The sequence below is a fragment of the Lithobates pipiens genome, unplaced genomic scaffold (genome assembly GCF_037356315.1).
Source record: "Lithobates pipiens isolate NorthernLeopardFrog02 unplaced genomic scaffold, aLitPip1_a1.2 Scaffold_16, whole genome shotgun sequence".
NCBI lineage: Eukaryota > Metazoa > Chordata > Amphibia > Anura > Ranidae > Lithobates > Lithobates pipiens.
Window position 1 is genome coordinate 612,918,317 of NW_027507748.1, and position 26,277 is coordinate 612,944,593.

The 26,277-nt window shown below is 44.9% G+C and overlaps 1 protein-coding gene and 1 non-coding gene across 2 annotated transcripts; both read left to right on the forward strand.

The window, feature by feature from the left end:
- The first annotated feature begins 10,413 nt into the window (after positions 1 to 10,413).
- Positions 10,414 to 17,800, forward strand: RPL21 (ribosomal protein L21). The gene is made up of 5 exons (XM_077484063.1): positions 10,414 to 10,495; positions 12,879 to 12,940; positions 15,513 to 15,625; positions 17,333 to 17,483; positions 17,679 to 17,800. The coding sequence occupies exons 1-5, from the start codon at positions 10,429 to 10,431 to the stop codon at positions 17,766 to 17,768; spliced, it is 483 nt and encodes a 160-aa protein (XP_077340189.1). The 5' UTR covers positions 10,414 to 10,428; the 3' UTR covers positions 17,769 to 17,800.
- Positions 15,655 to 15,785, forward strand: LOC143986280 (small nucleolar RNA SNORA27). The gene has a single exon (XR_013276489.1). It is a non-coding gene; the product is annotated as a small nucleolar RNA SNORA27 (small nucleolar RNA).
- Positions 17,801 to 26,277: the final 8,477 nt, after the last annotated feature.

Sequence of the window (26,277 nt, forward strand, 5' to 3'; positions counted from 1 at the left end):
CACCCAGCTCAGGCGGTGTGTACATTTACAACAGTGGAAGTGCATAGTTCAATTTCCTTCACTTCCTGTGTTCATTCCAAGTGCTAATAAAACTTTTCTCAGTTTTTATAGTTTAGTCAGGACGAGGAAGGTTTAGAAACTGTGTCCCCATACTAGGGGTCCCCTCCCCTTCCTAGACTGGTGCCAAACACCACAAACTGCAATGAGAAATGAGGAGACATGTTCAGCAGGGTGATGAGCCCCGTCCTCCGTGCTGAGCTGCATTTTGCTGCATCTGCATCCACCTATTCTATCCATAGAAGTGGATACTGGCGCAGAGGCTGCATGGATCTGATCGCAGAGGGTCTGCTTTTGGATCTGTGCACCCGCTTTTGCCCATGTGTCAAACTTTGACATGTGACTGTGTCCGTGCAGCCGCTGCATCCACATCCACCTCAATAGGCTGCCTGCACACAGCTCTTAGATGGATACAGATGCAGCTCAGCACAGAGTTTATCCCACGGTGGGCTCTTCTGGGCTACACTAGGCACTCTAGTTTGGGTCACCGCCTCACATACAGGGTACCTTTACTTAAACGATCGACTGAACTCAAGGCTCGTGCACGCTGCAGCTCAAAAAAACATACAAAAAAACTGCTTTTACAGGCATTTGAGCTTTTATTTCAGCTTCAAGAAGCTTGTACTTTTTTGGGCTCTTTTGCATGTTTTTATTGTGTTTCTTTGAGCTCCTTTAAACTTTTTTTTTTTTTTTTAGCATAAGCTTTTTTAGTATAAGCTTTTTTTTTTTTCCCAAACCCTCCCCTCAGCTGATTTTTCCTATTTTATTTTCTGTGTTTTCGAGCTTCTTTGAGCTTTGAAGTGCTCTTTCATGTGTTTTCGGGCACTAAGGAGGGCTCATGCATACTGCAGCTCAATGAAGCGGCTCATACAGGAAAAGCAGAACCCCCCCCCCCACGCGCACACACACACACACACAAAACTTGTGTTTCTGAGAGGAGATTTTGAAAAGAAAAGACACCTAGAGCGTGAAAGAGCATAAAAAAGCTTGACAACACACACAAAAAAAATAGGAAAAATTAGCTGAGGGGAGGGTTTGTGAAAAAAAACGCTTATGCTCAGAAAAGCTCAAAGAAGGATATTGTTTTAGTTTTTTTATAATAACAAACATATCATACTTACCTCCACTGTGCAGCTCCTTTTGCATATATATATATATATATATATATATATATATATATTACTCCTTCAGAAATGCACTGCAGCTGGCCATATGGATGAATGTTAAAAATAGGTGGAACTCCGCTATAGCAGCCTAATCATTATGCAATATGTACTGTTGCAGAATGATATGCAGGTAATGATATGCAGGTAAAAGAAGACTGTCATAAGGTATGAAGCAGCTAAGTAGCAGAATAGAGACTTGATGCTTCTGATACTCAGGTATGTCAGGTCTATGTTTTGCCAATCAAATGGCTTCTTCAGGACCACATACAGCAATGCATAGCTACATTAAGGCTCCACATCTAGGCATTGATATTTTACAGGCGTTTTTTCATTTTTCCAGAGTTTTTGCAGTGTTTTTGTACAGTTTTTTTAAAGTTCAAAAGGTCACTAATGTAAAAAGCAGTAAAATGCCTGTAATCTGCCAAAAAAGAAACTCATGTACTATTTTGAGTGACGGGTATTTTGCTATAGGCGACAGAACACTCAGATGTGAACAGGGGCCATTGAAATGAATGGGATTTGTCTTGTTGGGCATTTTTAGAGCTGAGGCTTAGAGCAGAAAAACGCTGAAAAACACCTAGGTGTGAATGGAGCCTAATGCCGCGTACACACGACCGGACTTTTCGACGGACTAGGCCCGACGGTCTTCCCAACGGACTTTCGGCGGAGTTCCAACAGACTTTCCAAATGAATGGACTTGGCCACACACAATCACACCAAATTCCGACGGATTCAAACGTGATGACGTATGACCGGACTAGAATAAGGAAGTTCATAGCCAGTAGCCAATAGCTGCCCTAGCGTCGGTTTTTGTCTGTCGGACTAGCAGCGGATTTCTCCATAGGAACTGGGTCCGGTGAAAAAATTTGAAACATGTTCTATTTCTATCAAAAGCAACAAAAGAAGAAAATGGGATTATCACGGTGCATAGATACAGATAAACAGAAAAAAAGAAAACCAAATTGTATTACCACATTTTAATAAATATCACACAAAGTAAAAATACAAAAAACATAAAAGGAAAAAATGAGACAATTAAATGGTTAAACATAGAATAGATATATTCTATCCAATTTTCAGACAGCCAAGAATTTGCAGCGTGTTAGGCCGAGGTGTTGATGGCCTTAAGGGGCTGTCTGGTCAGTCCTTCCCTACATGTTTCGCCTTAAAAATGGCTTCCTCAGGGGCAATAGAATATAATCTCAAAAGGAGAGACAACGATTCTACAAAGGAAAAAAGAAAACACATATGCAATTAAAATCAAGGGCTGCATGAAAGAGGTTATATATATAGGCACACCCCATGGATCTGGACAAATCAAAACCATCCAAACCCACAAACCCATCAACAGTGCCTACGTGTGGCCGAATACCTACCCCTCTGTGACCCCGCATGAAGGGCCACTAGGACGCAATCATGCAGATGGCGATCGTCTAATAACCACCTTAGTGTAGCTGCAGGGGGTACAAAGGGCAATCGTAGAGACTGGAAAGTCAAAAAAAGAAGAAAAAATAAAGGAATAAACATATAAATTCATAGAGTCCACATCGGGATAACCCTACAGCTATGGCATCACGACCTGGAACAAAGATGCACAATATAAATGCATACAAGCCAACATGGCCTTCATTAATTACCTACCAATTTAAAGAAACATCTAAAAACATGGGAGGCGCTGAAGAAGTTGCATTCAATGATGAAAGTTAAATAGCACAACCCGAAAAATGTCTGAAAACAAAACCAAAATTCATTTAAAGTAAGGAACACTGGGACGAATAAGGACAAGGGAAAATAAATAAACAGATGAACAACATGACCCAAAAAGGTCAGAAAATAAAACCAAAAATCAATGAAGAATAGGAAAAAAACAAAAAAGGCGGAAAGGGTACAACTTTATTTGTAATTTTGTATTAAATAAATTAAAATGCTTACCTCAAAATCAGAGCAAGCATTAAACCATCAGGCAATCCAAACGCGGAATAGGTATAGTTCAAATTAGCACCTCAACATAGGGACAAGCTCCCATGTGAGTGGTCTACAGAAATAAAACAAAAAAAAGTATAAAACAAATATTGCCCAGACTGAAAGGGAAGGGAAGTGGAAGAGTTCCCTACCAGTCCAAGTACTAACCTTGCTCAGACACAGCGATAGCGTACAGCGCCTCCAAGAACCCAGCAAATGAATGCTGGATTCAATGCCTATTATATACCCCCCACCCGCTCGGCGTAATGACGTCACCGCTGAGCGGGAGCGGACAGAGAGAGACTACACGGCGTACACTCTGTCCAATAAGTGCCTACAAGACCCACAGTGCATTGCAACTCCAATCTCACTGCGGGATTAAGTGACAGCTGGTAAAGCTGACACAACACCGCTGAGAGAGAGTGCAAATACTTGATATAATTAGGATAGGATGGAAAAAGAAAAAAGTTCACAGAAGAGTCCGTAGGCAAACAAAGATGTTAGAGAAAGGAAAAAGAGCGATCGCACCGTGAGTCAAGGGGGTGGGCCCGTTATCCATCTAACAGACCCTTGGGCGTGCATACAGCTACGGGTGGTCTGCGATAGCCACATACACACAAGCCGCCCAGCGAGTTCTATTTCTAAAGTCCATCAGATTTTTGGACAGCAAAGGTCCACACATGATCGAATTGTCCGATTCGTTCCGTGGGACCTTTGCTGTCGAAAAGTCTGGTCGTGTGTACACGGCATAAGTCTCCATTCACATTTGTACGACTCCAAAGTTGCGCCGACTTTGGAGTGCAACTTCGAATGGGTGCAACTTGAATTCGACTTTGGCTTCGACCAGTGATATTGAACAACTGTTCCACAAAAGTTGCATTGTATAATATTCAGGTATGATTTTCATGCAACTGTTGAGAGTTAACATTCAGTCTATGGCCCTCAAGTTACATGAAAGTCAGACCAAAGTAGTTCATGAACTACTTTGAAGTTGCTCTAACTTTAAGTCACACATATATGAATGGGTATTACTGGAAAACACAGGGAATGATTTGTCATGCAACTGTGATGTCCAAAGTTGCATGACATGTCACACAAGTGTGAATGGAGCCTAAATCATTGCAATAAATAGAAAAGTACAAATAAAGGTACATACTAGGGTCGCCACCTTTTCTTCAAGTCAAACCTGAACACTTTAGTGGCACAATTTTTTTTATTTTTTATAGTATAAACTAGACATATGTTTTGCTATTAAATAACATTTCTAATCATATGAAATTAAAGAGGAAGTAAACCCTTCCAAACAACTTGGACCTATAGGTAAGCCTAGATTAAGGCTTACCTGTAGGTCCAAGCAATATCTCCTAAACCTATATGGTTTAGGAGATATTTGCCCGAAAATGGGCACCGCTGTCTACGGCGCATGCGCCGTAGACAGCGGCGCGCAGGCGCACTAAATGCGGCAAATCCAAGAATGGATTTGCCAAATTTGTCGACTCCCGTGCGCATGCGCGGGAGTGACGTCATCGCGGCTTCGCCGTATGACAGCAACGGAGCTGCGAGGCGCGACTCCCGTGCGCATGCGCGGGAGTGACGTCATCGCGGTTGCGCCGCTGTCATTGGTCGGAGCTGCGAGACGCCACCAGCAAGATGGACGCGGCGGACTACAGGGATCAGCGGCGACTTCGCTGGCTCCTGTGTCAGGTAAGTGACACATAATGAGCTACTATGCGATGCATAGTAGTCCATTATGCTTTACCTTTGCAGGGAAAAAAAGAGGAAGTAAACCCATCAGGGTTTACTTCCTCTTTAATAACACGAGTCTCCCTTCACATCAGAGTCCACAGAGTTCCCCCTTCAGGTCGGAGTCCACAGAGTTTCCCCCTTCACATTGCAGTCCGCAGAGTTCCCCCTTCACGTTGGAGTCTGCAGAGTTTCCCCCTTCACGTTGGAGTCTGCAGAGTTTCCCCCTTCACGTTGGAGTTCGCAGAGTTCCCCCCTTCACATCGCAGTCCGCAGAGTTCCCCCTTCACGTTGGAGTCCGCAGAGTTCCCCCTTCACATCAGGGTCCGTAGAGTTCCCCTTTCACATCAGAGTCCGCAGAGTTCCCCCACACTGTAAGGGGGGACCCTTGTGTAAGGGAGTACTCTGGCGACTCTAACTTAAGGGATGCTCTAGGAACCCTGATTTAAGGGGAAACACTGGGAACTCTGATGCACAGAGAGGACTCTGATGTAAGGGGGAACACTATGGCCTCTGGTGTAAAGTAGAACTCCGATGTAAGGGCTGCTCTGAGAACCCTGATTTACCTTAGTGTACTCTCTCAGTAGCAGGAGAGAGAAGATGTATCTGAGGTTGCTGGAATGTGTGTGTGTGTGGGGGGGGAATTGTTGGGTTAGTGCTAACTTTGGGCAGTGTGAAAGAGAGTGTAACACACACTCTTGGTTTAGACATCTGCAGCCAGCAACTCTGGTGGGAAGTGCCGTGTGAATAATGTGTCCGGGTTTCAGACAGTCTGAAACCTGGATGCATGATTCCAAACCCGAACTGTCCGGGTGAATCCCGGACAGGTGGCAACCCTAGTACATACATGTGTATATACAAATGTGTGTTAACAATAAGATAAGCAAATAGTGCTCACGTAATGGTGATGGGTCATAAATAAATGTTTACTTTCGGGTTTAATACAACTTGGAGGTTTGTTGTCAGGAATAAGAACACAGATTGTTTCTACAACTAATAAAATCCTATGTCACCCTACATGTGACATCATGTCCACATACTATATACTAGGAAACACACCAGTGTCCTGTCAGAAAGCCGCCACCTACCAGAATATGTAATGGGAGTGACGTTCTGTTGCTTGCTACACCCACACTTGTCCGCAGTAAGCCTAGAGTCCGAAGTCGCCAAGCGAACATATTTTTACACCCACTGAAGTCTTGGATTTCACAGTAAGTTTTACCAGTAAACTGAGTTTTTAGGCTACTCTCACATTGAGGCACTTTACAGGTGTTTTGCTGGACGTTTGCTGGACGTTAAAAAAAGTCCCGTAAGTAGCATCTTTGGGGCGCTTTCAGAGTGGTGTATACACCACTCCGAATATGCCCCTTCCCATTGAAATCAATGGGCAGTGCCACCAAAGCGCCTGCAAATCGCTTCGACAGCGTTGCTACACGAGCACTATTAACCCCTTAATCGGCTAGCGGGGGTTAAAAGCACCCACTAGCAGCCAAAAAGTGCAGCTAAAACGATGGTAAATCGATTTACCACCGACACCCCTAGCGCTTCAGTGTGAAAGTGCCCATATAGTCAAATACAGTATTTGGAAGTCCGTGTAACTGTTTTGAAATGTAATTTTATAAGCATCGGCAAGCCTGCTGATCTCACGGGTTTGCTAATCTGGCAGAAGACCGCTGCTTTTAAAATTCAACATCAAAACAGTAACATGGACTTCCAAATACTGTATTTGACTATATAAGCCCAGTTAATGGTAAAACTAAGTGTGTGTGAAATGCAAGTTTCCAGTGGGTGTAAAAAGATGTCCGTTTGGCGACTTCGGACTGTAGGCTTACTGGACGAGTGCGGGTGTAGAAATATGGCCGCGACGCAACGTCACTTCGGTTGCACTTTCTGATGGGTACCGGCTTTCTGATAGAACATCTGCCCTCAGACTCGGAATAGTTATCCTAATATATGCCTGTTAAAAAAAAGAAAAAGAAAAAATGCTGTCTATTTGGATGAGATCTTTATTTCTAGCAACTCACTAACACGTCGGTGTAAATACAGCTGCTCTGTGCTGCCATAATTATCGGCTGCGGTGAAGGACCCGATCAGGCAGTTGGGTGGGCAGTCGCAGAGAGGTCATGTGTGAGAGGCGGGGCTTGTTCTCTCTCTTTCCACCGGACCCGCCATCTTGCAGGTAGCCGCATGATAGCTCGAGCTCCCGGTGTGTGAGGGGATTGGGCGGGCCGTGTGGAGGGGAGCTCCGGGAGAAGGGTTGGGGTGTGAGGGGGAGAGCGGTGCGGAGGGGACGGTGGAGTTGTGAGTGGTGTGGTGGGCTCGGAGAGCCGTGTATGGCCGCATTGTATGGTGTGGCCTGGTGTGAGGAGCGTGTGACCTGTCATATCCATACATAGGCCTCATATCAGCGGCGCTCTGTACCGAGTCCCTCATAGATGAGGCCTGTGTCCTCCGTCCCATGCCTGCCGGGAGGTGGAGCTCGTCTGCTTCCAGAGAGGGTGACCATGTCTCCGGAGAAGACTGGCGGCATGGTGTACACACTGCTCCCCTCCCTCCCCTCCCTCCATCATCCACCAGCCTTCCCCACTCTTCTCTCACCCAGAAGAGGATATACTGTTCCGACCTCAGGGGGCAATTCATTGCTGGTCCCAGGGAGCCGTGTCCTCATTCCACCACCCCAGGACTCTGTTCACATGGGCTGTCCAATCAGATCTCTGTTTTTCAGGTGCATCTGATTGGACTCTCCACTCCTATGGAGCGGCGGATGTCATTGGGGACCTCACCCGATGCGATCCTCCATGAAACCCAGGCTTATTATTAATTACGACTTATATAGTGCCAACAGTTTATGCAGCACTTTATAATGTATATGGGGGGGGGGGGGGTGACAGCACAATTACAGTACAGCTCAATACAAAAGGTACAGGAGGGCCTGGCTCGTAGAGCTTACCTTCTAAAGGGAGGGGGTGGTACAAAAGGTAATAGCTGCAGAGAATGATTTGATGGTGGTGGCTTGGGGACAGGTCGGTGCGGGACAGGCTTCCCTGAATGAGTTTTCAGGGATCTCCTAAAGGTGGACAGGGTAGGAGCTGATCGGACAGACTGGGGCAGGGAGTTCCAGAGGATGGGAGAGGCTCTGGGGAAGTCCTGAAGGCAAGCATGAGAGGAGGTAAGGGAGCTAGAGAGCAGGGGGTCCTGGGAGCAGCGGAGGGGATGATTTGGGAGATATCTGTAGATGGGGGGAGATGTGGATGGCTTTCAGGCGTATGATCCATTTTTCCATCCATCTGGTGGATCAGATGAAACTGGACAAGTGTTCTGTTTTCACCTGATCTCCCCATACATAAAGATGCCTGGGCCTGTCTGCTCTGCACAGTGAGCAGACACTCGGACACAGGTCCCGGCTTGCTAGAGCTTTACAGTCTAGAAGACATGCTGGAAGATTTCTCATTGGTCTGCAGAGTGGATGATTTGTGTTTAGTACCTGTCCTTAAAGTTAAACGAGCAAGAGTGCACACAACTGGGAGCAATGATCTACGCAGGAACATAGCTATGGAAGTGACTTTTTCCTCTGTCGTTCAGGAATTTTCATACCATTTAATGGCCTTCTAGTTTTCCATGTAGTGCGAACCTTCCAGGGATATCAGTCTTATTTTCTAATGTGTACTAGGCTTTACAGATTGTTGGGAATGTCCAATGCACTAGTGCAGGGGTGTGCAAATATGGCCCTCCAGTTGTTTAGGCACTACAAGTCCCAGTCAGGCCAATAGCCGTTTTGCAATAGCTGGAGGGCTGAAGTTTCCCTGTACTAGGGTGATGGGGTAACTAACTCATGCACAATAAGATCTAAACCCTATGTATTGTAAATATTTTTGTCCCCATAAAACATAATTTTTGCACTTTCAGTGCTGCTGATCTCCAGCCTCTCAGTTGCTTCCTGTGCACATGTGGTTGCTCCATTGTTGGCTGAACCGCATTGCGTAAGGCTGACTTCCCGATAGTGACAACTGTGGACTGACTATAAAAATGTGTTGGCTGCGTGTTGTCCCCCCCTGGAATACTTGTAACACAGTGACAGTAGAGATGTCCTCAACTCTTTCTACTCCTTGAGCTGCAGGCCTGGCTATTCCACAGCTCTATATAGGGGAATTGGGAAGAACATCCTGATCCTTTATATAGAGCTTTAGTTACCACTGAAGGGATCGGCAGTAGGTAGAAGGGGATCCTGATTCCAGTCTATAGAGCTTTAGTTCTGAATTCCTCACGGTTCTTTTTTATATTGTGTCCAAACACGGGTAGCAAAATTATAGGCTTGAGGGTTAAACATATCAGGAGAGACTGCAGGAAATATGTAGTCTTAAAGCGGTTCTTCACCCTAAAGGGGAAGTTCCGCTATTCTGATCCCTCCCCCCCCCTCCGGTGCCACAATCGGCACCTTTTGGGGGGAGGGGGGTGCAGTTACCTGGATAATCCAGGTAACTGCACACACTTCCGGGCAGACCGCCGCAGAACCTCCGCAGACGCCCCCCCACACACACAGTTCCCAGAGACACAGCGGGGGACCATAAGAGACGCGCAGTAGGGAACCGGGCAGTGAAGCCGTCATGCTTCACTTCCCGATTCCCTGACAGAGGGTGGCAGCAGCGAGACGAGCGATCGCTCGTCATCTGCTGCCGACATCGCTGGAACCTGATTGGTTAATGCTTGAAACAGACTTTCAACAGAGGTAATCAGTCCGCCTTCATTAAGTGTATTTAAACATGCTTGAGACAAACAGATCTATACACAGTTATGTTAATCGCAGTATTCCCCCCCCATGACATATTCAGTAAACACATCTTCTATGACTTTGCTAGGAACTTTGTCTAGTTTTTATCCTCATCCGGTGTCCCTATTGGATGGATTCGTTTCCTGTCAGAACCAGAAGTGGTGGGAGATTTTATTTTCCAGTGGTCCAAAAGAAATCACTTTCACTAGAGGAAGAACTGGAACTTCTTTAATTGCTGTCCTAGTTACAGCTGCACCCCTTATTTCTCCGCCCACACAAATGAGGTTGAGGGACCCCCCAGTACCAGCCATTGTCAGAATACACTGACTGCAGACTGTCGGAGGACAATTTTCCTTTGACCGAAGTCAAACTGTTGTCTTCTGTCAAGCAGGGACAGCCACACACTCATCGTAATTTGGCCCTTTTCAGTAGGGATCCGTTTGTCAGGCCATGGATACTCTCATCTCCTCTTGACAGTTTTTGGTTTGGCAAAAGGCCAGATACTGTAGGAAGCAGGAAAGTGTCATAACACCCCCCTCCAAATAGGCAGCATACTGGATTTTTGAGACGCTGTGACGATGAAGTGAGTATAAACCGCTTGTGGTTGCCGCTACTAGTTCAGGTTTTCCTTTGAGATTCATTCTGTTTTCAGTGCATGCTGTTCCTTGAGTTCACTTTTCCTTTTAATTTTTTGTTTTTCCCTCCACAGTAGGGGGCAATTGTTAGTGAAAAATGACGAACACAAGAGGCAAAAGGCGAGGCACCCGTTATATGTTCTCTAGACCCTTCCGCAAGCATGGTATGTAATGCAGCTACAGAACTTTGAAATGTTTTAGGGGCCCAGTCACATCTGTGTGTGAAGTGTATTTGGATTGCCATTTATTTTCAGTGGCACTCCAACATGTATTCAGAGTAAACGTGTACCTCCGTACACTGCTGTGCATTTTCTAAAGATTACATGTATTGCCTTGGGGTGCTCTGAAAACATGGATAGTTCTTCACCCATGAACATGGTGTGCATTGAGGTGCCAAAAACTGCGTGTTCAACAGGCACAATTAATTTTTTTTCATTGTCAAACTTGGATTGTTGGCGCTACAGAACTGAAATGATGTGGTTTTCTAAAATGGATGTTTTTTGGTAATTACTATTCATGTTTGGTTTTTAAGGTAGTACCCAAAGGTAATGCGTTTCTCTAGTGACAATGCCACCCCATTCCCCTGCTGCAGGAAGAAAAAATTATACCTATATACTATCTGTTCTGTATGCTAATGGAGTGCCCACTGTCTTTCGTTAAATACCTCCCTCCACCCCGTATTTCCCGGCGGCTCCCAGCGTTCACCTGCCCGGCCATGTCTCCTCTTCTCGCTTGGCCCCAGCTACTGCTTCTGCAAGATGGGCAGAGAGGAGACACAGCCAGTTACCTGAGCGCCAGGAGATGCCATGTGATATGGTGCAGGAGGGTGTGTGTTTTTTTTTTTTTCTATTAGGATACAGAGCGGATAGTGTATATTGCTGAAAGTGGGTTAACCACTTAAAAAGGAAGTAAACCCTGATGAGTTTACTTACTTTCATTCCCTGCAAAGGCAAAGCATAATGGATTACTATGCATCGCATAGTAATCCATTATGTGTCACTTACCTGACACAGGAGCCAGCGAAGTCACCGCTGTCCCCTGTAGTCCGGCGCATCCATCTTCTTCTCGGTGGGTCTCGTTGCTCTGCCGCTGTCATTCGGCAAAGCCACGGTGACGGCACTCCCGCCGCATTTGCCCGTTGACAGTGCCGCGCTCAGTGCGCCACTGTCTACGGCGCATGCGCCGTAGACAGCGGTGCCTGTCTTTAGGCAAATGTCTCCTAAACCGTGTAGGTTTAGGAGATATTTCTTGGCCCTACAGGTAAGCCTTAATCTAGGCTTAACTGTAGGTCAAAGTGTGTTGTAGGGTTTACAACCACTTTAAGTTGGATTTCTAGCTAAAATGTTACAGCAGGAAAGTGGACGTGTAAAGGGCCTGATCAGTTTTGAGCACAATTAAAAGGGAAATCTTATTGCCCTGGGTAATGAGCTGCCTGCCATTTCAGTTACCTGAACTCCTGTCATGCTACCATGGTTTGTAAAACAATTACTTCCTAAGAGCTGCCTGGAACAAATATGCCCAAATGTAAAATAAAGTTTGATTTATTAAACCTAGGGTGTGCTTTTAATTTTATCAAATATTGCAGACAGCTTCAGGAAGATGAATGATGAGTCAATATGTTAAATTTATTTTCCTTTCTCTGTTTATGTGAAGAGCCTGTATTTTAACTCCAGATGTATGCCAACAGCAATTGACGTGTCAAAGATTGTTTAAATTATTGGTGTTAAAGTGGAATTCCAGGCTTTTTTGTTAAGGCAGCAGCTACAAAAAGTTTAGCTGTAGACTTTTTTTTTAATAAACAGACGCCTGTTCCATGGTCTAGCGATGTGGCCACACAGGCCCGCTCCTCTCCTTGGTTGCCACCGTTGAAACTGTGGGCACCTGGCCATGACAGCTTGTGGCTTCATGGCTGGAGGCGCTCCTTGTGAACAGGCAATCTTCTGGGACCCTGTTGCATGTCCCAGAAGATGGCCGCCTAGGCGGAAGTGATTACTTTTCAGCTCACCAGGTGAAAACAGGGAAAAGGGTATAGAAAACCTAATGCAGCCACCACAGATATTGATTGGTAAACTGCAATATTACATTTTTGGTTGTGGGTTGGATAACCCTTTAAGTTTTGATTCAATAGACAAAGTGGCATTTGGGCTTAGGCCTGTGTGTATAGTAGAAAAAGCAGCAGAAGGCCAATATTTCTGAATAATGTTGTCTTGGTGGGTTTGGGCACTATAAAATCTGTTAATTGTATGCAGTGTCATTTTATAAAGGCAGCAAGTTTTAAATTGCTCTGTGATGATCCTTCTCCAAACTATATTTACTTTCTTGGTAAATGTGAGTTTAACATTTCACCGGTTCTGAGAGCAATCATTTTGTATTGATGATTTAAAAAAAATCCTCTGAGTCTGCGTATGACTGGCTGTTCAGAACTTTTGCGTATTATATGCCAAATGTGGCATGTAAGTTTTGGGTGGAACTCCGCTTTTTAAGCTGGAAGGCTTGTATAAAGTGAGGGATGGTTATCTGGTGTTAATGCCATAATTTTTCTTATAGGTCCGGTGCCACTGTCAACCTATATGCGCATCTACAAGAAGGGTGATATTGTGGACATCAAGGTATGATTTATTTATGTTTTGGTTTTAAAATGTTAGTTTTAAAATATTTGGAAACCTTCTGACAGGAACCAAGACTAGTAATGGTAAGCAGTTTGGAAAATGCCTAATCCCTTTTTTTTTGATTGCATAAGCTTGCCTAGCCAAATACAAAGATTCTGGAATTCATCTTAAATGTGGAACAATATTCAATAGTTCTGGCAAAGCAGGTAATGAATGTATGTTTATGCCATGGAATAGTTTTACCCTGCAAAGTCTATATTGCTAAAGATAATGCACTGTAAAACGCTGCTCATTTTTACTATAGTTACATTGTTTTATGTTCCAATTTGTACTTTTTGTGATCATTTCTGACACCGTTAAATTGGGCGGACGGGGGGGGGGGGGGGGGGCTTTTTAATCCAGTGGATAAAAGGAGGGAACTTTCCTCTTTAGTCAATGATTGAACATTTGCTTTCACTATTTTACATCACATTTTTGATGGCACCTCTGAACTTCTCAGTCTTGTATAAACTGGTGTAAAAGTCGAGCAAAACATGTTTACTGTTCGTTCTGCTCACTACATAGCCAGTCTTAAAAATGAAGCGCTCCTTTAACGTTCTGCTCCGTTTGGTAGCGCACATTTTGAGTCGCGCTAACTCGTTGAAAAATGTGGACTTTAAAGGTTTAAGTGAATGTTCTAATTTAGGATGATCAGCATCTTTAAAAGTCCTTGAAGTTTCAGGACTCAATGGTTGTGCTGCCCTTCTATCTGACATGTTGCACCACTGATTGCAGTTGGGACTTAAAGTGGAATAAAAGGAAAAGGCCAGTATCATGAAATTGATCAAGCTGACAGTGGATAGTTAACAGAAAACCTTGTACATCTGGCTAATTGTATACATAACCAAGACCAAACATGTAATATATTGCATTTTATCAGCCGTTAAGTGTGGCGGCTGTATTTGTTGTTTTTGCTAGTGCAGAAAAAAATCTGTTTTTGCCAGAAATGCTCTTGTCATTCCTGTTCACTGGCCTGATATATCATAAATTCCCCTCAATGCAAGCTATTTTGTAAACTTCTGCCCTTCTCTCATGTAATGGAGATGAAGAGGGTAGGATGTGTTTAGTCCAAATAAGCAGATCTATAAGCTACAATATAAATGTGGATAAATCTATTGCGCTGCTCAATCCCCTTCCTAATTCTTTTAAGCAGCCTGCCATCGCTAATGCGATTCACTTTCTAAAATCTCTAAACTTTAAAGTGCCTGGCTACTTATTCTACTCAACAAAATATATTTGCATTTAAAGCCTGCGTTTTCTCTTGCACATTTTTTACCTACAGGCAAGCCTATAATCACAGGTTTTGTTTTTGGCGAGGGCATACAACCACTTTAACACATTTAAATCATTAACATTGCTGTACATTGTCTGCCAGACGAAATAACCACTTAAATATATGTAGATAAATTCAAATATAGCAAATTTTTTATTTTTTTTTGTTCAATATAGTAAATATGCTTAGACAGGCTTTACTCCCCACATGCGTACAATTGCTTTCTGAAGCATCGTTAATCCCAAAATATTTTGCAGCTTACCAGTTCCTAGGTGTGATGGCTGCATTTGATATTTTTTTTTTTTTGTCAGGCTTTCTTACCTTTCAGTAGGTGATCTGGTCATTAAAGCGGTAACTGGAAAAAAATATCCCCAGCAAGTTAATGTCAAAATGTGCATGTATGCATCGCATGCACATCCCATTATGGGAGACTTGCCTTAAAATGAGGCCCTCCAGCGATGGGCGGTCACCGCTGAAGGGTGCTTTTATCTTTACCTGGTCTTCCTTCTGGGTTTGTGGGCTCTAGCTGTTTGGCTGAGACGCAGCATGCTAAAGGGATGGCATACTCACTATGCTGGCTGTTCAGAACAATGTGCTGGTGACATCACTGGCTGCAGTAATGGTGAATGGTGAAAGCATATCTCTAGGTATAAGTCATGTTTACTACAGTTTTTAGTCTTTTTCAACAAAACAAGGTTATCTGCAGAGGTTTGACCCCCCCCCCCCCCCTTTAAGTTTTATTCTATAGACAAGTGGCATTTGGGCTTAGGCCTGTTTGCATGGTAGGATAAACAAGGCCAATATCGTTTCTGGATAATGTCTTGGTGGGTTTGGGCACTATGAAATCTGTATGCATTAATTTTGAAAGGCAGCAAGTTTTAAATTGCTCTGTGATGATCCTTCTCCAAACTATTTACTTTCTTGGTAAATGTGAGTTCAACATTTCACCGGTTCTGAGAGCAATCATTTTTCGTATTTATAATTAGAAAAAAATTCTCTTTTTTTTTTTTTTTTTTGTCTGTATAGCTGGCTGTTCAGAACTTTAGCATAAAACCTGAACATTCAGCTGAGCTGTTTGAGGTTTATTTTGTCATGCAAATCCCTGGTTCTTATAAAGCTGGAAAGTTGCGTTGCCTGTTTAAACTAGGGTAGCGCATATCTTTAAAAATCTGGAATCTTGCTGCCACAGGCAATGCTGACTTCATATTGTCTTTTAAATTGTTGCATTGCAGTTGGCTAACCCAGTTTCATTGCTTACAGGGTACAGGCACAATCCAGAAAGGTATGCCACACAAGTGCTACCATGGCAAGACTGGCCGGATCTACAATGTCACACAGCATGCTGTTGGAATAATTGTGAACAAACAAGTCAAGTAAGTAACTTTTTGTAATCTTGTTAATACAAAGCCCCTTCACTTTGCCATTTAGATCTGTGTGTCTATTTTGGTTATTCAAGAGGGCTACATGAAACCTCCTCTTAAAACCCAAGTCAATTCTTAATGTTTGGCTTGTGTCCTGTCAGAGGAGACAGAAGTTGTATTTAGAATGGCAGCAGATTAAAGCTTAAAGGGATTGTAAGGAGAATTAAAAAAAAAAAAAAAAAAAAAAAAAAAAATGTTATACTTGCCTCCACTGTGCAGCTTGTTTTGCAGAGTGGCCCCCGAACCTTCTCTCTGGGGTCCCTCGGTGGTTGTCTCAGCTTCCTCCCTCAAATGCTTCTCACGTTCATGTGAGCTCCCTCGCATGGTGAGAAGCATCTGCGGGCGCGCTCCCGTGATACAGCTGGCGGCTATAGCTGCTCGCTGTATCACACGGCCCCACCCCTGGCGCTCCGTGTCAGTGGATGTGATTGACAGCAGCGCGAGCCAATGGCTGCTATCCATCCACTCCTGCCAATCAGCAGCCAGGCTGAACGGGGGAAAGGACGTCGGGACGAGCGCGGGACTTTTGAGAGGTCAGGTAAGTAAAACGGGGGGGCTGGGGGCGCCGGCACTGTCAGATGTTTTTTCACCTTAATGCATAGAATGCATTAAGGTGAAAAAACATTTACCTTTACAACCCCTTTAATGTTTTTTTTTTTTTTTTTTTTTTTTTTTTTTTGAAACCTAGCTTTTTACAGAGAATATGTGGCTATAAAGTGTTCGATCTTCTAAAGCAGAGGTATCCAGCCTTTTGACCTTCCTAGGCCTCATTGTAAGAAAAGGAAGTGGTGACAGTAACAATGACAGTTTTGCTGTGATTATCGTGCAATTTATTGCACTGCCATCGCTGCAAACCTTATTGTCACCCAAAAAGGAGCAGAAGCTTCATGTAAATGTAGCTTATGTGCTGTGTGGCTATATGCACACCAGCCGTTAGGACCGGTGCAAATTTTAGCAGCAGTTCCTCCTGCGGCTCTTGGCAAGTGGGTGCGGTTGCAGGTGGCTCTCTACACAGCCAGCAATAACCTGCGGTGATCACTGCTGGACGCAGACTAAGTGCATTTAGCAGTGATCACAGGTAATTTTTGGCTGTGTTTGAGAGCTGGGAATAAATGCACTGCCAACGAACTCTCGTGGATATGGCCAACCACATCAACATGCTGAGAGCTGCAGGTAGGACTGCCGCTACAATTTGCACCGGCCGTAATCGCTAGTGTGAATGTAGCCACTCAGCACATGAGCTACATTCACACTAAGCTTGTCACCCAAAAGCTCCTGCTCCTTTTTGGATGATCCAGCAAAACAGCACCATGTTCTGGTGGCATTAAAGATTAATGGCACACAAACGGCATGCTGCGGTTTTGTTTGCTTTGCAGAATCACAGCAATTCCACTCACGGTCACAAATTGATAGATGTGAACAGCGCCTTAAAGGCATACCATATACCAGTTTATGATCATTTGAGCCTGGTGTTTCTCATGCTTGGGCAGTGTTAAAGATTGTTGGCCTTATGTGATCAGTCTGGCTCTGATCAATTGTTGAGTTTGTGAGAAATGTACTTTATTTTTTATTTTTTTTGTGGGTCTCCTGATGGCTAATGTTTGGCCAAGCATTTGCAGTAAACCACCAACTGTTACATAACTACCTTTCTTTGTTCAGAGGTAAGATTCTTGCCAAGAGAATCAATGTCCGTGTAGAGCATATCCGCCACTCAAAGAGCAGAGACAGTTTCCTGCAACGTGTGAAGGAAAACGAGAGGAAGAAAAAGGAAGCAAAAGAGAACGGCACCTGGGTGGAGCTAAAACGTCAGGTAAGGACACTGTCCATTTTGTACTTTGCTGTGTAGAATGCTCAGTGATGACCTTTCTCCAAACTATTTACTGTTACAGTTAATGTGAGTGTCATTTCACCGGTTCTGAGAGCACTTGTATATTCATTCCTTAATATCCGTGTTCTAATGCAAAATAGTAATGGCTTCTGTTTTTTTTTTTTTTTTTCTTTGCAGCCAGCCCAACCAAGTGAAGCTCACTTTGTCCGAACATTTGGAAAGGAACCTGAGCTCCTTGAGCCAATTCCATACGAGTTCATGGCATAAAGTACTGCTATTAAAAATCCTTTTCTCAAGCCGCTGCTTGTGTGTGTTTTATTGCTATTAACTGGATTTGTGCTTGTGCTGGCACATTGCAAAAATCTTTAGAGGCTCTTGGCTGTCAGTAAGTCAAGTAAGGGCTGCTCCTCTGAGCTGGTTGGGATTTAATTTGTGTTGGCTAATCAGATCTCTACTTCTCTAAATTACTGAAAGCTGAAGTTTAGCACATGTAGCAGCTTGTCATTGCTCCTACCATTCTATTTTTAGAGAGAATTGGAGCCAGTTCAACACCTTGGCAAGTACATGGTGTCCCTGGCAATTTTATATCTTGAGAAATAAAGCCTTTCTATAGTTACATAGTTAGTAAGGTTGAATAAAGACACCAGTTCAACCTGAGTGAGGTGTCTACAATTGTCCCTGTCCCTGTACATTGCACACTCACATCGGTCCTTACCCTTAAGGAGCCCACAATCCAAGGTCCCCATTCGTATACTAGGGCCAATTTAAGACAAAAGCCAATTAACCTTCCTGCATGTCTTTGGTGTGTGGGAGGAAACTGGAGTACCCGGAGGAAACCCACGCAGGCACAGGGAGAACATGCAAACTCCAGGCAGGTAGTGTTGTGGTTGGCATTCAAACCAGCGACCCTTTTTACTGCTAGGTGAGGGTGCTAACCACTGTGCCACCCACATTTTTCTCAAATGTGAGTGACAAGGTTTGCAAAATTTTTTTAATTTTCCCACAATCGCAATTTTAAAAAGGCAGGATTAACTTCAGATAAACTTCAAATAAACGGGTAGTTGGGCTTCATGTAACCTTCATGTGAGACTAGTTGGCAAACTGGTTTGACATGTGGATATAATACAACCTCAGTGTTTTTTGTTTTTTTTTTTTTTTTTTTTTTTTTAGGGCTGGTTCAAATGTGCAGCAGCCCTTGCTGATCCTTCAAAAACTCTCAAAGCTGAACCATCCTGATGTTGTGCTGCAGCCCCATTAACTTGAATAAGGTGTGGTCAGCTGCTGAATGGGACACTTCTGTTTTTGCTGTGGCTGTTGTGTCGTTTAGGTTGTCAGGTTTTTTTCTACTGCCCCTTGGCTGCCCAATTGAAAAAGGCAAGGGGGTGAAGTTCTCTTTAACCACTTGCTGACCATATAATGGCTACAGCACAGCCAGCTAGTTCCTGGACATTTTCATATGTTGGCATGCTGTGATCGTGCCTGCCGTGAGCTTTGTTGTTGCAGTGTCCTGAGGACACTGCTGATCACATATTGAGGCACAGAGCTAATCGGTGGCTCTTTACCATGTGATCAGCTGTGTCCAATCAGAGCTGATCACGGATGTCTACAGGAGCTGGTTATAGGCAGTTCTTGCTTCATGCTGACATCATGATCGTGTCTGTCATTGCGAATGGAGGAAAATCTGACAAACTGCTTTTCCTGTTTACACCGATTGGACACAGCTGTTCACATGGTAAAGAGCCCACGTCCGAGGCTCTTTACCTGGATCAGACATGCGGTGTGTCAGACTGATGCACCACACCACTGATTGCTGTTCTGCACACCCCCACGGCTTATCCTGCTGGACATTGTATGACATCCAGTCAGGATAAACGTACTCACTTTGCAGCTGTAATTTGTTCATTAACAGCCAAAGGGGAGGTAAAAGGTGGATGAACTGCCCCCTGACCATCCACCTAAACATGGACTGATAGCCACACAGGGCTGTTTACATGCAAAAAGGAAAAAACCCTCTACCGCATTTGCCAGGCAGTACTGCTGATCAAGACCATTTTACGTTAATAGGGTAACAGACTGGTGTTTCTGCATTTTGAGTGTTAAAGCAGGCAGTGAGGGGACAATATTTGGCATTCCTTTCACCTATAAACTGTCTACTGTAAAGATTTCCATCACAGATCTCTTAAGAGGTGATGAGTACTGCTGCACATCAGAACACTCTTTTTAACATGCATCCAGAAAATCCAATATTATCGATTGTAATCTGCTGCTGCGCTGTTGAAGACCTGGTCCGCAGTCATTTTGTAATGCGATTTTCCAGGTCCAAACTCATGACAAGTTGCAGCCTATTGTTGGCAATGGCGTCAGTCCAATTGGTGCGACGTGGACAATGGGGTGCCGCACCGATTTTCAAAAGTAGTTCCTGGACTGCTTTTGCTGATATTGGGTGCGACTTCAATAGACATCTGTGCATGAAGGTTTCACTCATAGGCAGCTTTCAAATTGTGCGATTTCAGATGAAGTCGCACAATTTCAAAGCTGTGCTCAATGTGAATGTCGGCTAAGAACCAGGAAGACCTAGGTGTCAAACTGGGATCTGTGACATGAGTATTCCGGGATGCTAAGGGACTGTTTCTCGACTCCAGTCCTCAAGGCACCCCAACAAGTCATGTTTTCAGGATTTCCCTCAGATGAAACGGCTGTGGTAATTACTAAGGCAGTGAAACTGATCAAATCCCCTGTGCAAAATAATGGAAAGCTGTGTGTAAAAAGTTTGGGGACTGGAGTTGAGAAACACTGCACTAAGGCCTTATGCACACTGGACATTTTTAAAGCTTCTCTCTAGGGATTATTTTTTTTTCCCCCTGCCTCTAAACGACCTTCCATGTTAGTCTATTTGTCCATGCGCACATAGTCTTTTAGCAGTGTTTGTCCAGGAGCAGCAGTTTGGGCAGAAAAACTCTGCTACACGTGCCTAAAAGCTTGTGCAATAAACCATTTCAATGGCCAGAATAAATGATTTATTCTGACCAATGAAATGAAGATGCTCAAGACCTTGATGCCTGTAATGGCTTTAGACACTTTTACGTGTGCCAAACATTTTTCTCAAATCGCCTTTCGGGAAAACCCTGGAGAGAGTGCAGAGCTGCCCCTTTTTTCAGGAAACACTTGCAGACCTTTAAATCCCTCCTCTTGCACCATGGCTTCAGTTATTGTTTCCTCCGCCATGGTGGAAGCACTTGCGGGAACCATAAGGCTGCGTTTTCCAGGGTGGAGTTGAAAGGCCTTACCTCAGTGAGGTGCTGTGCAACAGCGTACGACCATCCCAGCTCCCTCCCGGTACGATCGGAGGGCGCTCCGGAGCCCCCAGCCTTTTCCAGCTCGGGAGCAGTGGCCGACAGGAGGTTGATGCATCCGGAGTTCCTTTTTATTTTTTTGTTTTTTTCTCCTCGCTGGTAGGCTTCCAGACGTTCTCCCTGGTGCGCGGGTGACTTGGCGGCCATTGACACGGCTTCCTGTTTGGGTGGAACGACGAGTGGTTCCGGTCGTTTGAAACGCAGGGGTCCTGGGGTGGGTCCTTTACTCCAGTGTTTCTGCTTCCGGGCAGTGTAGTGACATCAGACCCGGGAAGCTTAAAAATGTGTCTGTTGGTTTCAGTTCCCCGCTGCGATAGTCAGTGACGGTGGAGGCAGGCACCGGTCAGGCTTAGGTAAGAGGGGCACAACGGTGCTCTCATTTTCCTTATGGGCTGTATGTTCTTGTCTATGCTACCTCCCTTTAGGGAGCCTGCCGTGACAGTTGTCTGAGGTAACTTCTCTTGGATCTGTAGTCTATTGGTGGTGGCACTAGTAACTGAGGGCTGGTTTCTTCTATTTGCTGGTGATTGTGGGGAGCGCCATGGATGGCGTTGTTACAGTGGCAGTAAGACCTCCATCTGTCTTTTAGGAAACTATCTTGGGGAAACCGAAACATTCAAATCCGCCATGCCAGAAGAAATGCCCCTCATGCAAGAATCCACTGTGAATTTTGGCAAAAAGCCTTATGCAGATTGTGTATCAAGGATCTGTTTGAGGAGGAATCCTCCCAACAGTACAGGGATCTTTTCCTCAGTTCGGGAGCTTGCAAGTCCCCTGAGTTCCGTTAAGACACTGCTGGTCCAGAGTCCAGCAGAGCCGGGCAATAGTTGGCAACCACCACTAAGTCCCAGGGCATCTACCTCCAAATATGCGGAGGATTCAGACTCGGAGGACGAGGGGGGCAAGCACTTTGTTCCCTCAGGGATTCAGAGGGTGAGGCAGAAGAGGAGGATGACAGAGCTAGTTCCAAGTATAAGTTGTCCTTGGAGGAGGTGGACGACCTTCTGAAAGCAATTTACACAACGTTGGATATCCAAAAAGAGAAGGTCCAGTTGTCAATTCATGATGAAATGTACCAGGGCCTGGACGACACCAAATCTAGGGTTTTTCCAGTCCATAGGGTACTGTCAGATACAGTCAGGAGGGAGTAGAAGGATCTGGAAAGGGGTCCTTTCCAAAACCTTGAAAAGACGGTTCCCCTTTGACTATAAAGATTCAGAAATTTGGACTAAAAAGCCACGGGTTGATACCGCTTTTTCGCAGGTAGCACGCCATACAGATTTAGCCTTTGAGGACATGGGGGTTCTCAGGGATGCAATGGACAAAAAGGCGGAATCCCTCTTGAAAAAGGCATGGGATTCCGCGACGGCTAGCCTCAAACTAGCTATGGCGTCCACAGTGGTGGTAAGAAATCTTGAATGCTAAGTTGAAAAACTAAAAAGTCACGTTGAGGCAGGAACATCCCGGAAGGATCTTCTGGAGTCTCTTCCATTGATTTTGAAGGCGGTAAAGTAAATGGCTGACGCTTCAGCCGAGTCTATTAAGATGGCAGCCAGGTCTTTGTCCCTAGTAAATTCTGCTAGGTGGGCTGTCTGGTTAAAAACTTGGTCGGGCGATACGGCCTCCAAAAATTAGGATGTGCAGCTTACGTTTCTCTTGGGATCTTCTTTTTGGTCCAGATCTAGAAACCATTCTGGATAGAACAGCAGACAAAAAGAAGGCTTTCCCTGCCAAAAAGAAGCAGGCAGCTAGGAAAAAATTTCGTGCTGTTCAGCAGCCCCGAAAGGGTAGGAAGGACTGCAAAAGCCGTTGGGTCCCCCAAAAGGGTAAAGGTAGAGGAGGGTTCTTTTTAGATCCTCCGCTGAGCCACCACCAAAAAGCAAATGACAGTCCAGTTCCAGTAGGAGGGAGGTTGTCTGCCTTCCTCCTGCAGTGGAGCAAAACCTCTTCGAGCCAGTTTGTGAGGAATTTTATTGCTCAGGGTTACAGTTTGGAGTTCCTGGAGCCCCCTCCAAACAGGTTTTACATTATGGCCCTCCCAAAGGACCCGGACAAAGCCTCCACAATGATGAACCTGTTACAGGATCTGATCCAGCAGGAGGTAGTAGTGGTTCAGGTCCCGAAACATCAGGAGGGGCAAGGTTTTTACTCCCATATCTTTCTGGTGAAAAAAACCTAAAGGTCTTGAACAGGTCAATCCGCTACAATAACAAAGCTGTTAGCCCCAAACTGCTTCATGGCATCCCTAGACCTGAGGGATGCCTATCTACATGTCCTGATTGTCCAGGCCTCCCAACGTTTCCTTCGGTTGGCAGTCAACCTGGGGACATCGACCTGGCACCTTTAGTTCAGGGCCCTGCCTTTCGGGCTCTTATCTTCCCCCAGGAGCTTTACAAAGATCATAGCGGAAGCTCTGGAGCCACTGAGGTTGAGAGGGATTCCTGTGATTCCGTATTTAGACGACCTGTTTTTTTGCGGACTCCAGGGAGCAGCTGTTAAAAAATCTGCAAGTAGCTCGGGCACACCTCAGAGACTTAGGATGGCTCCTCAACTTGGAGAAGTCGAACCTAGATCCAAGTCAAGCAGTAACCATTCTGGGCTATATAATCAATTCTGTCCTCCAGAAGGTTTTCTTACCGCAGGCAAAGTTGGAAAAAGTCCAGATGGCAGTAAAGCAAATTCAAACGAATTATGTAGTTTCAGACTGCTCAGCCATGGCAGTGTTAGGGCTTCTCACGGCCTCGATACCAGCTGTACAGTGGGCCATATTCCCCTCCAGACCACTTCAGTTGGGTATCTTACAAACTTGGTCTCATCAGGTTTCGTTGCAGAAAAAGATCAAGCTTACCTCAAAGGTGAAACAAGCTCTGCGGTGGTGGAGGGATTCAGCCAATCTAACGAGAGGCCTCTCTTGGGTGTTTCCGGTAGACAAACATCTAGCAACGGACGCGAGTGCCTGGGGTTGGGGAGCCCATCTGGATGGACTAACGGCCCAGGTGACTTAGTCCAGAGTGCCGGAGATCGTCAAACTGGCTAGAACTCAGGGCTATTTTCCTAGCCCTCCTAGCTTTTCACCATTCAGTGAAGGGACATCATGTCCAGATCCTCTCAGACAATATGACTGCAGTAGCATATGTCCTAAAGCAGGGGGGAACCAGGAGCAGGGGTCTTATGGATCTAGCCAACAAACTTTTCTGTTGGGCGGAGCAGAATGTAGCCTCCCTGTCAGCAATTCACCTGAAGGGCTCCCAAAATCTGTTAGCCGATCTTCTCAGCAGAAGAAGACAGAAGCAGAGTGGTGCTTGAATCAGGAGGTTTTTCTGATGGTTACCAGAAGGTGAGGGTTCCCTCAGGTAGACCTATTTGCCAGTCAACAGAACGCCAAGGTCCACAGGTTTTTTTCTCTTCACCGAGAGGACCAGGCCTTAGGCATAGTTGCTCTAGCACATCCTTACCACTACCACCTGTTACACGCCTTTCCCCCCTTCCATCTTATTAAGAAAATTCAGGGAGGAGGGGACCATTTTGATCCTAATCATGCTGTTCTGGCCAAAAAGGCCTTGGTTTGCAACACTACTAAACCTGGCTACAGAGCCTCCTTGAACTACCATTCAGGGAGGACCTTCTAACACAAAGATCAGTGGTTCATCCAGAGGCAGACCCGTCTACACCTACCTGCTTGGCTTCTGAGGAAGATTTTCTAAAGGGTTATCCAACAAGCTAGTAAAAACCCTACTCTCCAGCAGAAAAGATGTGACTAGGGCCATATACCAGAAGGTATGGAAGAAATTTTATTCCTATTGTACCTCCAAAAGCTTCCAGGTGAAAAGTGTATTTTTGGTCCTCGAATTTCTTCATGATGGAATGGAGAAAGGATTGGCAGCCAGCACCTTAAAAACTCAGGTAGCGGCTCTTTCAGTTTACTTTGAAAAGACTATCTAGAGAAACTCTAATTTCAAGATTTTTTAGGGCATTGACACGAAACAGGCCAGTGTCCCTCAAAAGTTTTCCCAGTTGGGATTTATCTATTGTTTTGCAGGGTCTCACGTGGGTTCCATTTGAACCCTTTCAAGATGCTTGTTTTTAGTCAATCTTTTTGGTGGCCATTACGTCGGCAAGGCGAACCAGTGAACTTCAGGCCTTGGCAGTCACAAAGCCTTTTCTCAAAATCTTTCTAGACCGGGTAGTTCTCCAAACAGACCCAGGGTTCCTATCCAAAGTCTCCTCAAACTTTCACCGCTCTCAACAAATAGTGTTGCCTATGTTCTCCTCGGCTCCTGCTAATGCAGGTGAGGAAGCTTTTCATACCTTGGACGTAAGGAGGTGCCTTCTTCAATTCTTGTCGGTCACTAAGAAATTCAGAAAGTCGAATGCCCTCTTCATAATCTTTTCAGGCCGTTTTAAGGGAGAAAAAGCTTCTAAAAGCACTCTGGGTAGGTGGCTCAGAGGGGCAATTACAGAGGCCTAAGGAGCTGAAGGAGAAATACCTCGCTAAGGGATCGTGGCTCATTCCACGAGAGCAACGGCTGTGTCCTGGGCCGAAAGGGCTGGTGCTACCCCTGATCATATTTGCAAGGCGGCCACGTGGTCAAGCTATTCGACCTTTCTCCTACACTACAGGCTGGACTTGTCAGCTGTGGATCAGGCCTTCGGCAGGAAGGTGCTGCAGGCAGTAGTCCCACCCTAGGGTAAGCTTCTTGGTTATCCTCTCCAGGGTTGTCCTGAAAGGCGATTTGAGAAAGACTTAGTTAGACTTACCAGTGATGGTATTTCTAAGAGCCTTTCAGGACAACCCCTAGTTTCCCTCCCTTCTAGCTTAGAATTGGTATAAGTATCTATCATGTTTGTGCTTTTTCTGTGCTTTGTTTTCCAGTATGCCGGAGGCCACAATAACTGAAGCCATGTTGGAAGAGGAGGGATTTAAAGGTCTGCAAGTGTTTCCTGAAAAAAGGGGCGGGGCTGCGCTCTCTCCAGGGTTGTCCTGGAGGGCTCTTAGAAATACCGTCACCGGTAAGTCTAATGAAATCTTTTCAGCTATAACGCTGCTGGCTTCTAGGAGAGTTAAAAGTCCTTTGTCCATGAGCTCTTAAAGCGTTTGTAAACCCTTACATATACCAAGTGAAGTGACTGGCCTCAGGTGATACACAGATGAAACCAATCCTACAAAAGTTGCACATGCATATCTTCAACCTTTCTATTCATCTGTTCAAATGCAGAATTTATACAGCTTGTCTGAGTTTCAGAAAGCAGTGAGCTAAAAGTTACTCTGGAGAGCTGAGTGAGGAGAGCTCTAGCCACTTAAGGACCAGGCCTCTTTTTCAGATTTGGCGTTCACATGTTTAAAACTGTTTTTTTTGCTAGAAAATTACTTAGAACCCCCAAACATTATATATTTTTTTTCTAACACCCTAGAGAATAAAATG